At 33.2% G+C, this 16,552-nt stretch overlaps 1 protein-coding gene across 4 annotated transcripts in view; it reads right to left on the reverse strand.

Moving 5' to 3' along the window:
* Nucleotides 1-362: 362 nt before the first annotated feature.
* KIF18A (kinesin family member 18A) overlaps nucleotides 363-16,552 on the reverse strand; it is a 77,962-nt gene continuing 61,772 nt past the window's right edge. For 3 of the 4 annotated variants that reach the window (XM_017672775.3, XM_073216349.1, XM_073216351.1), the window contains exons 14-17: nucleotides 9,386-9,827; nucleotides 8,548-8,655; nucleotides 3,186-3,295; nucleotides 363-973 (exon numbers count right to left, since the gene is read on the reverse strand). In XM_017672775.3, the coding sequence (XP_017528264.2) occupies nucleotides 897-973; nucleotides 3,186-3,295; nucleotides 8,548-8,655; nucleotides 9,386-9,827 (737 nt within the window). In that variant the 3' untranslated portion in view covers nucleotides 363-896. The remainder of the gene's footprint in view (nucleotides 974-3,185; nucleotides 3,296-8,547; nucleotides 8,656-9,385; nucleotides 9,828-16,552) is intronic. The other variant, XR_012122664.1, reaches the window with a different exon arrangement.

The following is a 16,552-nucleotide window of genomic DNA, read 5'->3' on the forward strand; positions in this document are numbered from 1 at the left end:
TAACTAAAGGCCTAAAATGTTTCAACAGGTTGTTTAATGGCTGCTGACTTTTGGCTCCTAGGCCACATACAATTAAAAGTGTATTTGACAAAATATGTGTTGTAAACAGAAGACAAACAGGATGAACAAGGCAAGTGAACAAGGATATATGACTAAGTTGTAGTTTCATGTACTTCTTACAGTAGAAGGAATGATTAGAATATTTCTCACTAAGGATTATTTTCAGACTTGGTTCTAGTGCTATATACCTTGATCAAATCTAAAATAAAAATCTATAAAATTCACATTTTATATAAAATAATAGTTGAAAGTGTGTAAGGGGTAGTAATGAGACAGAAAAGCAAACATTATAAAATCTTCATCTTTAATACACTGAGTAGCAAGGAAAAATATTAGTATTTTATTCATGAAGACTATTTAAATAATATTTACAATGACTTTATGGGCACATATTTGTACAGTTGTACATCAAAGTATTTTTGAAAAGGAAAGTCATATATGATTAAAATAACTTAAAACCAAATACATCCTGCGCTATACTTTTATAACTTCTAAATTCTCCTTATTTTCAAAAAAACAGTAGGATAATTTAACTCACTATTGTTTTTAAAATGTCCTAATCAACTTGTGGCAGTAGAGTAGAATTGAGCTGCCACCATGCTAACTTGGAATTTTTTAGGGATAGCAAATATTTTAGGAACTTAAAACAACTTTTTCTGTTGAAATTTTATATTTGCTTAGAATACGAAAGAACAAAAAACTCAAAGAATTTCATTTTCTGCTTGCTGAAGTGGCTTTAAGATGGTCTTCTTCCAGATCTAGGGGAGTTTCTGACACTGGAAACAAGACCGCAAGAGCAGACACGTCAGCTTCATTTTCCTCTGTTGTGAAGTGACTTAGATTCCTTTTGAAATACTTCCTCCAAATTTTCTGACCATATTTGGCCTTGTTCTAGGGATATTTCTTTTATATTCTAGAATAGGAATGAAAAGATATATAAATACGGTAAAACTATCATTCAAAATTTTCACCATTCATTCAACTTACAAAAATTTTTGAAAACTATAATCAAAGAAGGAAAATTTATTCTTAAAATTCATGGTTGTTAACTTTCATTATTTAAAATATAAAACAATGGAAAACACATTAATACTCTTGGTTTAAAAGTAGGAATTCATTTCCCCTTATTGCAAATTGAGGTTTTAGTGTGTGTGTGTGTGCGAGCACACATCAAAAACCCCCACGTGATATGAAGTCACTGAATGAACTCCTACATTTACTTCTGTTCTTTTTGAACTAATGAAAGACTATTTCTAAAGCATTGTTTCCTTTCTTTTTTGCATCATATAAAATGTTGTTTCCCATTCTTTGGATTATTTCTCTAGAGCTTTTAAACTTCAAAGTACTGATCTGATCCCATAGCCCTTTCTCCTCTCACTGCTACCTCTCAAATGTGTTCCATCTATTTATGTCCATTCTTCTGGTTCTTCATCAGTCTTCACAATGATTTGCTACTTTATAAAGTGTTGTCACAAAAGGGTGTCATTGACTTTGTGGATCAGTCTAATCTCTCATCCTTCTTCTTGCTCATGTTTGGTTTTAGCTTTAGAGGCCCATAGTCTCTTGACACCATTTCTTATTTTTCTTACTGCTCAGTAAATAGCAATTACCTTCTTTCCCAATGATGTTCCTTTATTTTTGTTTTATTTGTACACTGTTAGTTGGAGAACTCAGTTGAATACACTCTGGGAAGGCAGTCCCAGTTCTTACTTTTCTAGTAATTCCTGATGTATATTCTGGCATTTTCACTTGGATATCCCAATGTACATAAACTGTTATCTTCCCTTAAACTAATACCTTTTTCTAAGTGCTCCATTATCCTTAATGACAAGTAATCTTGTAACCTAGCTTTGGCTCATCTTTCCTCTTTGAAGGCAAGCACTGCAGTTTAGTATATCTCCTACTTTTTTCTCCACAAACTTTATTTACCTCTCTACACATGAGATTTTTGATGCATTTTACACTAGGTTTAGAAAATAATTCTTTGAGAAGTATCATAAATTTATCATTTGGTTGCAGAATTATGACTTCCTGGAAAATATACAATGGGGGAGTACATAAGTATGCTAACTGCATATACACATTGTTAAGCATTATTAAATATGGCATGTTAAACTAAATAATCATGGTAAATTTTACTTTTTAGGACTTTACTGACTTTTAAATTTTCATGAAAGAAATTTCCACTTAACATAAATATGCCATTGGTTACCACAAGGATTCATCAGTATAATTTAAAACTATTGAGAAATTTTATACTGATCTAATGAGAGAGCATTGACACAAAAAAATAACAATTTAACTTCCACATTATTCTTAGAAACACTCATTATCTGTAAAACCCCTTTAAATTCCAAGCACTATAATTATTAAGTTACTTTAGAGAAGAAATTAAACTGGGTCTTGATCTTTATATTCATCACAGAATCTAGCACATAGTGAATGCGTAGTAAATAAATACTTTCTGGATAAAAGTCTTAGGAACTGTAGTGCCAGACACAGGGCTGGACATAAAGGACTAGAAACTGGTGTTATACATCTCTGCTTTTAAAAAGGATGTGGTTTTGTTACCATGGACTCATGTCACCCCCATGTAAAACTGAGGGGACATAGTCCTCTCTATCAGCATCTTTTTCAACTTGTTAATGGGAGTTACAATATGGTTATAACTAGGTACAGACTGGAGCCTGGGAATAATTGTACAAATGAATCAGAGGCCAAACTATTAAAGATAATAATAGGCTGAGGAAAATTTCAAGTAGATACAGTTTACCTGTAAAATATACTTAACCACTAACCTATTAATAATACATTTAGCCAATTATTTCAATTAGTTAAATTATTTACCAATTCTTCAAATGAGGCAGAATGGGTAAAAGAACAGTCATACAAAGTAGTTAGGAGATTCAGTTCTGAGTTCTGGCCCCACCAAGAAATATCTGCATGATCTTTGGCAAGGGTTTCTATTTTCTATCTTAAGTTTTCTTATCTGTAATATGGATAATCTCACTTATAATAAAGAGGAGTAGATAAACAAGAGATTCTTATGAAAACACTGTAAAAAATGTAATATATTATACATAAGTAATTATGTTGTCAATATTAGAATAAAAGCTGAGACATACCCCCTGTTGGTCTGTTTTCTTTTAAGTGGGTATTACTTGAATTATCTTGTCCAACACGTTTGGCAAATCCAGAATTTACTTCAGTAGTTAATGAAGTATTTGATGCAGAACTTGAGGGGGAAAATTTTTATTTTAGTAAAACATTTTCATATCTCTAAGTTCTAATATATATTCTACATGCAATAAAGATTAAAGAAAAAGTGAAATATTAAAATATCAAGTTGTAAAATTCCATAGTGTAATTGGAGGTACTAAATACTTTTTGGCCCATAGGGAAATTTAGCTGTGCATCATTTTAAAGATGTTTGTTCAGATCAGAGATTATGATTGCAGGCGCAACAATACTTTAACAAACATTTCCAGGGTGCTCTGCTAGCTTTCTAATACAAAGCACTGTTATTCAAAGTGTAGAGATAAAGAACAAACTCCAAGAGGTGAAAAACTAAGGTCATATTACATGATCTGGGGGATATAAACAAGTGAGTTGTCTGGAAACCTTGTTTTTAAATCAAAGCCTCATAACAGAGAGAAATCTCTTTTAACATTATTACAATTATAGAAACTGAAATTAAAAGAATGACCTATTTTCATTTGTTTTATCTTAAAAAATTTGTATCAATCTCATATTACTAATAGGTCAATTTTCTAACTCAATCTGAATTGACATTTTACTCAACACCTATTATGGCCTCATGTTATGGGATATACAAATAAGTAAAGCACAAACAACCTCTGTCCTGAAAACTTACATAATGGATATATGGTGGGGAGGGGGGAACATAAGACAAATACACAAAATAATACTTGGTACAGTAAAAAACAGTGCAACAGGTTTTCAAACTGTAAGATGCTGTAGGTTCCCAAGTTTAGAGGAAAGAAAAACAAAGGTTTTGTGGATGAGTTTGATCTGGGCCTTGAAAACCAGCAATCCAAACCTTCCTAGACTTAAATAGGATCAGGGGATTGGTTTAACAGGCAGGATTTTATAGGCCAAGTGGGAGATGAATATCCTCCCTCCACACTGATTCAAATAAGTTGACTTTTGGGAATTTCTGACTAACCAAGCTATTTTATACGATTTTACAATTTGTCAGTGGATTAAAAATTGGAGGCCTCCCTTTTGTGGTAACAACTTGCTCTTCTAGCAATCCTACCCATGTGGTAAACTAATGTGACAGGCGGATGTCTGTGGCAGGGAGAAGACGGGTTAGTTGTATGCTCATTGAAAGTAGTCAGAAATAGCAATTTAATATGATAGTAAAGAAAAATAGGCATAACCACATTGAGTACTGAGAAAAATAACTCAACCCATGTACCTCAATTTTCTAGAGCCTATTAGAAGAAATGATTATGGTGTTCATAATGGTGATTTTGCCTATTACGTTCAAGAATGCAAATGATACCTACTCAAAATGGTTACAGAGAAGTACCAGTGTTACAAAAGTAAACAAATTCAGTTGTAGAAATTCTCTAATCCTAAATGGTGCTAAAAAACTAAGTTGCTACAATTGTTTTAGATACAAAACATCCTTTTTAGCTAACACATGTATGTATAATAAATAGTTTTTGATAATATATGACTAAGGCAAAAAATTCTTTTTGGTCATTTGATGACTTTATTTCTTCAAGTATAAAGAGCAATGTCACTGTCATTTTGTTAACTGTGTTTTTTCCTACCATTTATCCTAAAGTTGCCTTTATTATTTTTTGGTATGATTCTTCACTTTGGTTAGTTCTAGGAACTTTGTTTTTCACTCAAAGATTTAAAAATTTTTTTTGAAAATTTCTTGAAAATTAGGCTTTTGAATAAATCTATTTGAATAAAACTCATATTTCTGGGAATGAAATGAGCCTTATAAAATAAGTTATATATTTATATGAAAGTAAAATATACTCAAGCATTTTTAGGATTTAGATAAAACCATTTGCTGATGAAATGTTTAACATGTTATAAATTTATTAGATTTATGTTAGATAAAACAAAAATTACCTAAAATTAGTATGACTGAAACTTCAAATTATGTGAAAGACTACATTAAGAAATCTAAAGACTCTTCTAGTTGTGTGCCAAATATATTTCCATAACTATTAATAAAAGTTAAGACTTAGCTTGTTGTTCCCTTACATAGGAAGAATGTTCCTACTTAATAAGTGTAATGCATATCTCATATTCTTCTGGTTGAGATAATTTCTAGCTGGAACTACTAGAGATCTTTCAAAATAAACCAAAAATGTATGGAAAATGTGGGGCCAATTTTGGGTGCTAAGAAATACTGTGGAACAAATAAACCAAAAAGCAATCAAATAAAAAGAAAGCAAACAATAAGCCCAAACTCTGATTCTTATAATTCATAAGTAAAAATTTATAGATACATATTGTATTTGTATATTTGGCAGACTGATGCATTTAGTTAAACAGTCTGACATATATATATATATAAAAACAAGTCTGCTATAGTGATATTAAATGAATTGAAATGGTTGAAAATCTAATATTCTCAATTTAAGTAGAAATTAAAATATTCATTTTGGTAGCTTTTTGGACTGTCCAGTGGTTTTGATTATAATATTTGTTTTTCAGAGGGAAAAACATGGAGACCTAGAGCCTTCCCTTCTTCATTTCAAAAAACTGTATTAGAATATTCACACACCTAAATATGTACATAAAGTTGCTAAGTGGAAAATACCAGGGTTTATTACTCTCAAGCTCATGTAGCTTTAATTGGGGAAAAGGAAGATTTTTTTAAAAAAGTAATTATGTACATTTCTAGCATTAATCTCTTTTAACCTTAGTTAATGGCAGGATCTAATTATTGGTACCAGAGGGAATGTAATAGAGCAATTAATAGGCTATGAGAAATTTTTCTTTCTTTAGATGTCCTTTAATACTGTTTCACAATATTAGTTGCTCATGTGGAGGCCCTTGAACTCACCTAAAAACACTCTAAGTAGACAATTTTACATACCTGGACATTTCTTGAAAAACCATTTTATTTTGACAATGCCTATGTTTACACTTACAAATTATTCTTAAGTGTAAATTTTGGCCACATCCTAGTTAAGAAAACAGAGCATTCTACCAGTGAAGAACCAGAAAAGTCACCAACAATAATTAGTTGAGAGAACAATACAATTGACAGTGAAAAATAGTGATAGAATGGATGAAAAAGATGCTGTTGGTTAGTGAGGCTCACTAGTTTAGTGACTGATTCCCATACATGAGCCAGACTAATTGCATAATTCAAATTTGTGCCACAGCAAAACACAAAATTTTAAATGTCATGGACCATCAAGAGACATTCAGGGAAAATTAATCGATGAATTTTCAATTTACACATTCCAAGGTTCTGCTCTATCTTTGGAGGGGGAAGGAAGGATCCTAAAGGCACCTATGAGATAATACTTGATATGGCATAAATAAATAGGCTATTTATAAATTTGTTTACATCAGCCCAAATGATAACAGGTCCATGGTAGAAAATAGAAAACTTAAAAAGAGTTATCTTAAAATCTAAAACTCTTCTTCTCATAATCACATGTCAAAGAAAAAGAAGTAGAGGAAGTCAGATCCATTTTAAATATATAACCATTCACTATATTTTCTCTGTCACAACTCATTGTATTTAAGCTATTTTTCTAGTCTCTGATTTTTAATTGTTTTACTGCTATGTACCTAGGTATGCTTCTCTTTGTATTAATGCTGCTTGTGGTTGCTAGCACTTCTCAAATTTCTTTTATTATCCTTTGTCAGTTTTGGAAAATTATTAGCCAGTATCTTCTGCAATACTGTTTTCTCCCCTTCTTTTTCTCATTTCTTTCTGGGACTCAAAATACACACATGCTAAACCTTCTTAATTGTACCCCATATGTCTGTTTCACTCTATATTTTCTTTCTTTTTATTCCTTTGCACATCAGTTTGGGCATTTTTCTATCAAACTGTTTCTCTGTACACTAAACTACTCTTTTCAGTTACGCCTAATCTGTTAAATGGATTCATTGAGCTCTTACCTTCAGTAAATTCTATTATTTCAGTTCTAGACTATCCATTTGATTCAACTGGATAGAATCCAGTTCTTTGAGAAATTATCATCTATTTTGTTGAACTTAATCACAGTTAAATCTTTAAAGTCCTCATCTGATAATCTCAAATCTGTTCCACTTTATGGATCATTGCTTCTCTAATTTTTTTTTCTCTTGATTTTTCAATCATGTTGTCCTGTCTCTTGGTATACTTGGTAAATTTTGCTTAAGTGCTAAACACTGTAAATGAAAAACTTCAGAGGAGGCTCTGGATGGTATATTTTTCCAGAGACAATCTGACTTTCTTCTAGCAGCAGGCAGAAGAGAAATAGACCACCTTGACCCAAAGAGAGACTGAGTTGGTCTAAAGTCTCTTTCAGGTTTTCAAGAACTGGGTCATTTCTAGTTTGTCCTACTCTTAGAGCACAGGCCTTCGGGGGGTCTCAAATAAAATTCTGAGTATTTAACAAGTCTTTTCTCCATGATGATTCCTGAACAATTTTTGTGTTCCAGCCCCATGACAATGTCAAAGCTCTGCTTAATACGTTTTAGTCTCTTAGCAGCCACTTTCAGGTTGCCTCTTACTCCACAGAGATTAGAACTTGAGAAAACATCTTGAGTGCAAAAGTACACAGGATGATTTTTTTCTCTAGCTCAATGAGACTGCCGATAGCTCTAGGTTTCCCTTTTATGCATGGCCTCTGTAGTTGATGCCATAAGTTGGCAAACACTGAGGGGAAAAAAAGAGGCAGAGAAGGCCTGGCTCTCCACAGCTTGTTTTCCTTTTCTCTGGAATCTTGGACCCTCAACTCCTCACTGCCTTGATTGTTTTTCAGTGCCTTCAAGCAGCTCTTAGTTGTATTTTACAAGCTCGTTTAATTGTTCTTGATGGGTGGCTTGGTTCAATACAAACTATACTCTCACAGCTACAAATAGGAGTCTCTTAACTCATTACATTTTAGTCATATATCAAAATCCATTAAAATAATATAAAGACAAAAGAAATTCATTAATGTCTTAATAAAAATATCAAATGAGTAAAAACTGCCACCAGAAAAGTAAAACATTAAATGACATTTTCGAAGGCCAGAAGACTTTTCAATTTACTTTTAATAATTTGAAATATGGAATACCTTATGTAAATATCAAGTGAAACACTTGGGCTTTATCAAGATCTCTCTTTGACAATATAAATCTAGTGTTGCATTTATACATTTATAGCAGTTTATTATACCTATGCTTAAGTATGAATTGATAGTCTAATAACAAGGAAAAAAAGCTCTAGGAAACAGTATAAAGATGGTTTTACATAGGACTGAACCAATTTTTTTTTAATCATACCTTGTTAATTTTCGTTTCCTTTGGGCAGCAGTAGTCATTGCCATGTAGGATGGTGCTACAGTTGGTATAGGAAGAGGATGTTTTGTTGACAAGGTAGAAGGGGCAAGCCTGTATATTAAATGATGAAAATTAAAAGGTTATTTTGATTTGCACTATGGAGGAAAAAGGGGGCACAGAATTCCATAATTCGAACACCATTTCATACTAATATATACATAAAGGAAAACATTATTTTACACTATAAAACTTTTCTTGTTTATATCCAGGGGTTTTCTTTTTTATGTACCATGGAGAGTTGCTATCAAGAGAGTTCTACATTCCTAACAGCACAGAGAGGTGGAAGTATCATACTTCCTATATTTAGATTAGTAGTGATTATACAGATGAAGTGAGAAGCATTGTTTGCTTGAATGACACCTAGTCGACTGCACCTTAGATGTATGACTATTTCAGAGTAAGCTGAGGTTAGCTAAACACCAGTAGAAACTGGAATTTCCTTTAGTGAAGATATTAATGAATAATAATAAACATGGTAATCCTCTGGTGGTGGCATTTACAATCTAACTTTAGAGTATGAAGAACAAACTAAATATATCTTAAGGTCTCTTCTACCTTAATGAGGGTCAGTCAAGTTAAGATATCATATTAAAGACTTTAAAATACTGTTAATGGGTTAATATTTAGAAAGACAATTAAGACTTAATGAAGGTAAAACACTAACTTTTCTAATCAAGATAGCATACTGTATCTATGAAATAGACTTAATGCTAAAAAAGAAGCAAGTAATTTAAAACTAAAAAAAATGTAACAAGAATTATTAAATATTCTTTTTCGGTACCTTTGTAAAATGTTATTGTTTGGTAGTGATTCCTGTTTAGATAATTTACTCTTCAAATTCCTTAGGTCTTCACAGATAGAAAATGTAGAGTCCAAATCCTCTTGTCCATATTCTTTTGTCCTGCTGAAAGTGTTATCTACTTCACATAACCTTTTCAGAGAATTATCACTGATTATATTTGAGCTCATGGCATGAAAATTTGTAGTATGTGATGATGGTTTTAATAAGGTCACTGCAGATGGACTTCGAAAAGTTTTCCCACAATCTTCTGGAGTATAGAAAGTAGGATGAAGTTCTCTGCTGAGAGAATCATTAAGCTTCATGGTTTCAGGAAGTGTACACTTTTGGGTATATCTTGCTTTCAAGGGAGAAGGCACTAGTTTTCTTCGGGTTCTTTTCTGTGGAGGACTCTTAAGCAGATTAGATTCACTTGTAGATGTGCCTGTTCAAGAAAATTAAAAAAAGCAGTGTAATGTTGCCTAAATAGTTTTTCAATAACTGCATCAATTTAAAAAAAATACAAATAAAGTATATTTTCCACCAATTGATAAAGACTTAAAAGAAAATAGAAAGGCCAAAAAACCATAGTTTATCACTAATAACTAAGCTAGTCAACTCATTATAAAAGGTTCTAGAACAGAAAATCAATAATAAATGGCTAATAACTATTAATTTACAGATATAACTCTCTGGAGTTATTGGTACATGAAAAAAATTTCCAAACAATTTCAATAAAATACATAAGCAATTTGTAGGTTTCATGTTTAATTTAGGTTAAAGATAACAAAAAAGTATTCAACATTCACAGGCAGAGATTAGTAATTTGTTCTATTATAAAATATCATCAGTGTATTACTATTTGAGTAGAAGTCTAGCCTAAATTAATAAGAATGGCAATAACCAGTATAATCCTAGACGAATTAAAGAACTATATCTGTTACTATCTCAGGTATGGTAGTTAATTAAGCATTCACTTTGATTGATTTGGTTCCTTTATCATACATAATTCATAGGTTTGTAAAAATTAGATGAATACACAAGGTAAGTAAATAATTTGAAGAGTTCAGAGTATTCGTACTTGACCTCATCACTCTATAAAAGCAAGTCTCCCAATGTCAAGAGGCCACCAAGTTTGAAGAACTTTTCTTGGCCCTATCCAGCAACTTCTGTAGCTTTTCAAAATGATTTCTCTACTACCTCTCCAACATCTCTTTTACCTTTGCCTTCTTCCATCCAGTATAAATATACATTTCCCTAAGGATCTGTACTTGACCCTCTGGTCATTTAATTCTACACTCTTATTTCTAATTATCCTCTTGCCACTACCTCATCAGTCACATGGGTCCCAAATAACTATAATTTTTAACTTTTCCTTGTATCTCCCAACCTCCACCAATCCTGCCTCTCTTACACTTGCAGTTAAAAACATAATTCTGATATCATTCTGCTGATTAAACACTTTTAGTAATCTTTAAACAGAAAAGTAATATCCAGAGATTTTTAGTAGGTGAATTCGAGTTCCTTGGTAGAAAATTAAGAGACAAACTGTTTTGTTTTGAACTCAGGTATGAGTTCCCACAGTACCAAATATGCTTAAATATTTAAGTACATAAACACTTCTCAAACACCTTTTTTAAAATGTATAAAATAATTAACTGATTGCATACATAAGAATAAGCTTGATCAGCTCCAGTGTGCTAATCTTGCATTTCTTAATTAACTTTCCCCCCCTCTGTTTTGCTTATTTCATTCTGGTGAACTTCATGGTATCTGACATGAAGTAACTTTGCTTGGAGTGTATTGTCCAGGGAACAAACTATGATGCATATTTCCGCTCACGTTTTTAAATCATGCAATAAAATTCCCAGTGGATGTATATTTACTTTATAATGCTAATTTAAATAACACTCAAAGATGAATAAAAGAAGTGTTAAATACTTCAATAAAGCAATTCAAACTTTCAACCAAGTTAGAAAACATACTTATAACAATCGCCAATAGATGCATTATTTCTTATTATTTCTAGTTGACAATAGGCTCTGCTATGGTTAAGTTGACAATTATCCTCTAGGAAATACAATTTAAAAACAGGAATAAATATGACCCCTGTTCTAATAAGGAATTTCACTTTTCTGAGAACTAGATAAATGAGATCCAGATCTTAAAATAATTTTCCACTCCCTTTAACATGACATTTGTCAAATTTTCCATTACCAGATATTTTTATAGTAATGCTGCAGTGTAAAGACAGTTACTTTTCTTCACTGTGCTGCTACCACCAATTTGGTGGCTATTAATAGCTGGAAGATTAAGTTCTTTTCCCATGAGAGGCAGCAGAGGTATACAGAGGATAGAAAACTATATCGAGGATAGAGAACTGAATTGGGAGTCAGGAGACTTGGATTCTATTTCTGGCTTCTCCACCAACTCACTGAGTGACCTTGCACAACTCACTTAAACAGTGTGGGCATTAATACTGCCTAGATAAAGGGGGATATTACCTTTTTATGTAAAGGGAATTTTCTAGGATTAGTTAATATCTATAAAATACTTAGGGTTCAAAGAAAGGCTGTACTAAGTAGAAATAAGCTTCAACTGTTCGCATTACTACTGTCACAGGAATAGTTGGGATTTTACTTTCCAGTAGTCCATCAATACCCAATGCACAGACATCACTAAAAGAATACACTTCAAACAATGTCTCACTTTCAGTTTATCAGATACCCAGTTTATCAAGGCTGATGATAAGTTGTAATATAAACCAAAGGTATTGTAAAAGGAAGCGCATCTAAGTGTTACTTGAAAATACAAGTTTCATAACAATATTTTAAAACTTATAACACAATGGAACAGGAAATCTCAAGAGATGAGGATTACTATTAATCAGAGTTACTATTTTTCTTGTACATAACTAGAAAGGGATAACCTCTGGATTGACACTGGACAAAATCCCATGATGGTGGACTAGTTTCCCATACTGTTTGTAAAGAGCATGACAATGGAGTCGTCAATAAATACTGAAGAAATATCTGTTCTCTGGGATAACCTAAACACATGCCCAACATTAAATTTTGATAAGATCAGACAAATAATTTGTCATGAAAGCAACAGTAATGTTGCAATGACATGTCTTTAGCCATATTCTGCTCTCTGGGTAGCATATGGTAACTTGAAAAAGAAACATGGAGATGTGATAGCTAATGTGAATTCATATACCATTGTTTTACTGGGCCTGGAAGAAGAGATGCTACAGACTTAAAGCATGTACAAAATGCAAACCCAGAGAGTTCCTTTCTTTTTATCCTCTCAATTTCAAGTACAGATAAAATAGGAAGAGAGAAAATAGATGGTCAGTTTAAGGACTACTTAGGTTGACTAGTTGCTAAGAAATGCTCAGGAGATAACCAGAACAAAAACAAGATTTAAAAGCATAAATAAAAATTCAGCAGTCAATCTTTAGTTAACTAACTATAAAGGGATAATGACTTCACTTATCCATGAAACTAAAAAAGAACACAATTTAAATTTCCTTTTGATTATGACTTCCAGAATATATGTACATACAGTTATATAATAAATAATCATTCTTTAGTTAGTTAGGTAATGGAATACTTTAAGTGGGTATGGCAAACTGGAGCATACTGGGTTAGAGGTACTATATAATTTAATAGGATATAAGAACGATTAGATGTGCTAGGCCTATGTCTATAAAAGATCTGCTGTACTTTTCCACTAGAGGATGTGCAGTAACTTTCCAGTAAGGAAGGTTTGGGGCAGTTGTAGTTTCCTGATTCAGTCTCAGAAAATACTATACTAGAAGATTTTGTAGTTCTTGGGTCTATGGAGTGGAAATGACAAAGGAGGAACCTAGAGGCATATTATAAATTCTTTTAAAAAGCCTCCATAAAATTAGAAAACGAATCATGTAGTTAGACTTTCAGAACAAGGGGACTGTAATGAATGACGGTTGCCAATGGAATACTTCAGCAATGCGGGTGCTGCGCAGGAAGGGGTAAATAAGAAATTAAAAATGCATTGTTATGCTCTCATAAATTGCAAGAGAAAAGACTGGCAGCCACTTGGGAGGACAACAAGTTTTCTCTACAGAGTCCATTTAAAAAACCAGCCCCTACTTCATATACTCATATATGTATAGGGGGTAGTAAAAAGCTATGGACTGAAAAATTTTGCTATTTCTAGATCATGTCTTGGAACTCTAACTCTCCAACATATATTACAAATATACTGCATTTCGATTGCCCTAAAATGATTATGGCCCATGAGATGTGAGTGAATATGTCTTGTTGAAACTCATGTCCATGTAATAACAAAAATCAAAATGTCAAGGCTTTTAAAAGAAAAAATCACTACTACTATTTTCAATCCAGCATCACGTTTATTTTATTTATCAAGGAAAAAAGCAGTCCACTATAGTATAAGAGAAACAACCTAAGAGAACTGAATCTGCATAAAAAGAATTAACTGTTCATTCACTCAATATTCAGTACCTGCCATGTTCTAGACCTTTTCTAGATATTGAGAATATAGTAGTAAACAAGACAGTTAAAGTTAAATTTTTGAGGGGGAAGAGGCAGAAAAATATTATATTACTAAGTTAATTATGACAAATAGGTTACAAAGACAATAAAAAAGTGAAATCTCTCAGTGATGAGAGATAGGAGCAGTACTGATTAGGATGGCCAGGGAAGGTAATTCTAAGGTGAGGATATGTGATCTGAGACTTGAATGGCTATGAGGGAGCCAGTCCTATGAAGATCTGGGGAAAGGCAGAGAAAATGGTAAGTGTAAAGACCTAGTGGCAACAATAAATTTGTTGAGCTCAAGGAAAAGAAAGGCTAGAGTGATTGAAATGTAGTGAGTTAGAAGAAGAGTAGAAATAAGAAGAGGCTAGAGAGACTGAAAGGGACCATCCTGTGTTGGGATTCATAAGCAAGATAAGGGTTTGAATTTATTCCAAACTGCAAATGAATATCTGTGGAGGATTTTAAGCAAAGGTACAATGTGATCTGACTAATGTTTTAAAAAAAGATTGGGTGGAGAACAGAACTTGAATGGGCAAGAGAAGAAACAGGGAAATTAGTAACAAAGCTATAGCTACAGTCCAGACAACGAATAATGAGAGCTTGGACTAGAATTGTAACAGCGCAATGGAGAGAGATGGGAAGGGTGTTGTAATCAAATAACCAAATAAAAATCATATAAAGTAAATCCAGAACATATTCAATGACACGCACAGGTGTAATAAGCTCCTTGACAATCAGGAACAAAGTTAAGGAGTTCACACAAAGGAGTAGTATATATTCATTTTACACAACTTAACAGAAATTGACAACTCTCTGTGAACTATGCACCATTTCCACAAGCACAATTACAGAAAATTTCAAAAGTACTAGATGTCATTCCCCCAAATTTGGCACTGACATCTCCTTCTTTCCCAATCCCCACTCATTAGGCTTGAGGTCCTTTCCTCTCCTGATCCAAGGAAAGGCAGGTGCCTTGGAACCTACTTCCATCCTTCTCTAGTTTGGACACTCATGAACCTGAGGCAGCAGATACTCTTGGGAGTTTGAGGATAGGATTCCTTATTTAGAGATGATGGGTGTTATTACCATGCTGGGGTAGGGAAAAAGAAAGAAGGGGAGTGAGGCTAAGTAGGAAATGGCTCTAAGTTGCATACATGTCCTTAAAAGGGAGGTGATACATTTTAATCCATGTTTAGTGAAGCTTGAAAACACAAAATGTGGTCCTGTAATGAATGCATTTTGATCAAATAATAAATGATATACATGCTATTAGGACCTTTTCTTTTTGATAGGGGAGAAAGATAGGCACTGACTACTTGAAGAACTTCCCAGTAGAAGAACCAGCACCTAGATGGCTTCAACTTATGTATTTTGCTTTAGAAAAATACATAATACAAGAAGGGATATGAGGGTTAACTTGCAAAAGACAACCAGTTTTAGCTAAAATTGTGACCTGAGTAGAGGCATCTAGCTCCCTTTCCAGATTTCCTTTACAATGATCATATAAGAAAAATAGGAGAAAACTTTCCCCAATGTTGGTAATAAGGGGAGAGTATCATCTGTGCACCAGGACATCAGAGGACTTATGAAAGCTATTGTGTAGCTAGAACTGGAATAAAGGAAGGTTTGGGGTAGAATAATTTATATTCCCTTGCTTCAGCCTTCAGTGTTATTCCTGGGAATTAGGTAAAAGATACTGGCAGAACGCCACTGAAGTCCCTTAAATTAGGAAAAGGGATAAAACAGTAGGTGGGGTAGGAGAAAAAAGGGTGAGACAAGGCTATGGGATACAGTAAAATGTCAATATCTGAATACTAGCAGTAGCACTAAAAGGCTCCAACATTCAGACCTGGCCCAGCTATATCAATGTAGACAGAACACTGAACAGAAAGAGTTTAAACCTGTGGGTCTTGCTTCTGGCACTGGTGGCCACAATACACATGGATGGAAAGCTCTTGGGCAAAGAGGCAAAGTTTCTAGCTGAGACTAGTTGTGGCTCTGGTTCCTTTTCTACCCTCCCTAGGCTGTCAGACTCATGAAAAGGAATGCATTCCCCCCTTATTTCTAAAACTTAATTTCTACTTGATTATCAGCAAGTTTAGCAAAAGCATGCTTCTAATATGTACAGAGGAAACTCACTAGACCAGTAAAAGGATAATATAAAAGAATGAAGAGCTGGCATACAAACTCAGGCCGTCAGGTAATCCAGATGCCATGTTCCTCACCACTACACAATGCTGAGTCCTTACCACAGGGAAAATTAAATCAATTAGGATTAACAGCTAAATAAAAGATGAGACATTCATAAATTACACTTATTTAAAGTCATATTTTGTAGATTACCTGAAGATATGGTAGAATATTCATTAAATGCAGTAGTATACAAATGTTATGTATAGCATGATCCCAGTTTTGAAAAAACAAAAATCCACCAACACAAATGAAAGCATATACATACAGTCCCCATAAGCAAAAAACTGTGGTGGGGAGGAGAGACTTGAAATCACAGAAAACAAAAACAATAAAAGAAGACTTAAGTATTGACATTTTTAGGTTCCCCCGAACTATTTTTTTCTGGAGATCACCGTAAGGAGCAAAGCTCATTGGCTGAAAGACCTTATTT

The sequence above is a fragment of the Manis javanica genome, chromosome 11 (genome assembly GCF_040802235.1).
Source record: "Manis javanica isolate MJ-LG chromosome 11, MJ_LKY, whole genome shotgun sequence".
Lineage (NCBI taxonomy): Eukaryota > Metazoa > Chordata > Mammalia > Pholidota > Manidae > Manis > Manis javanica.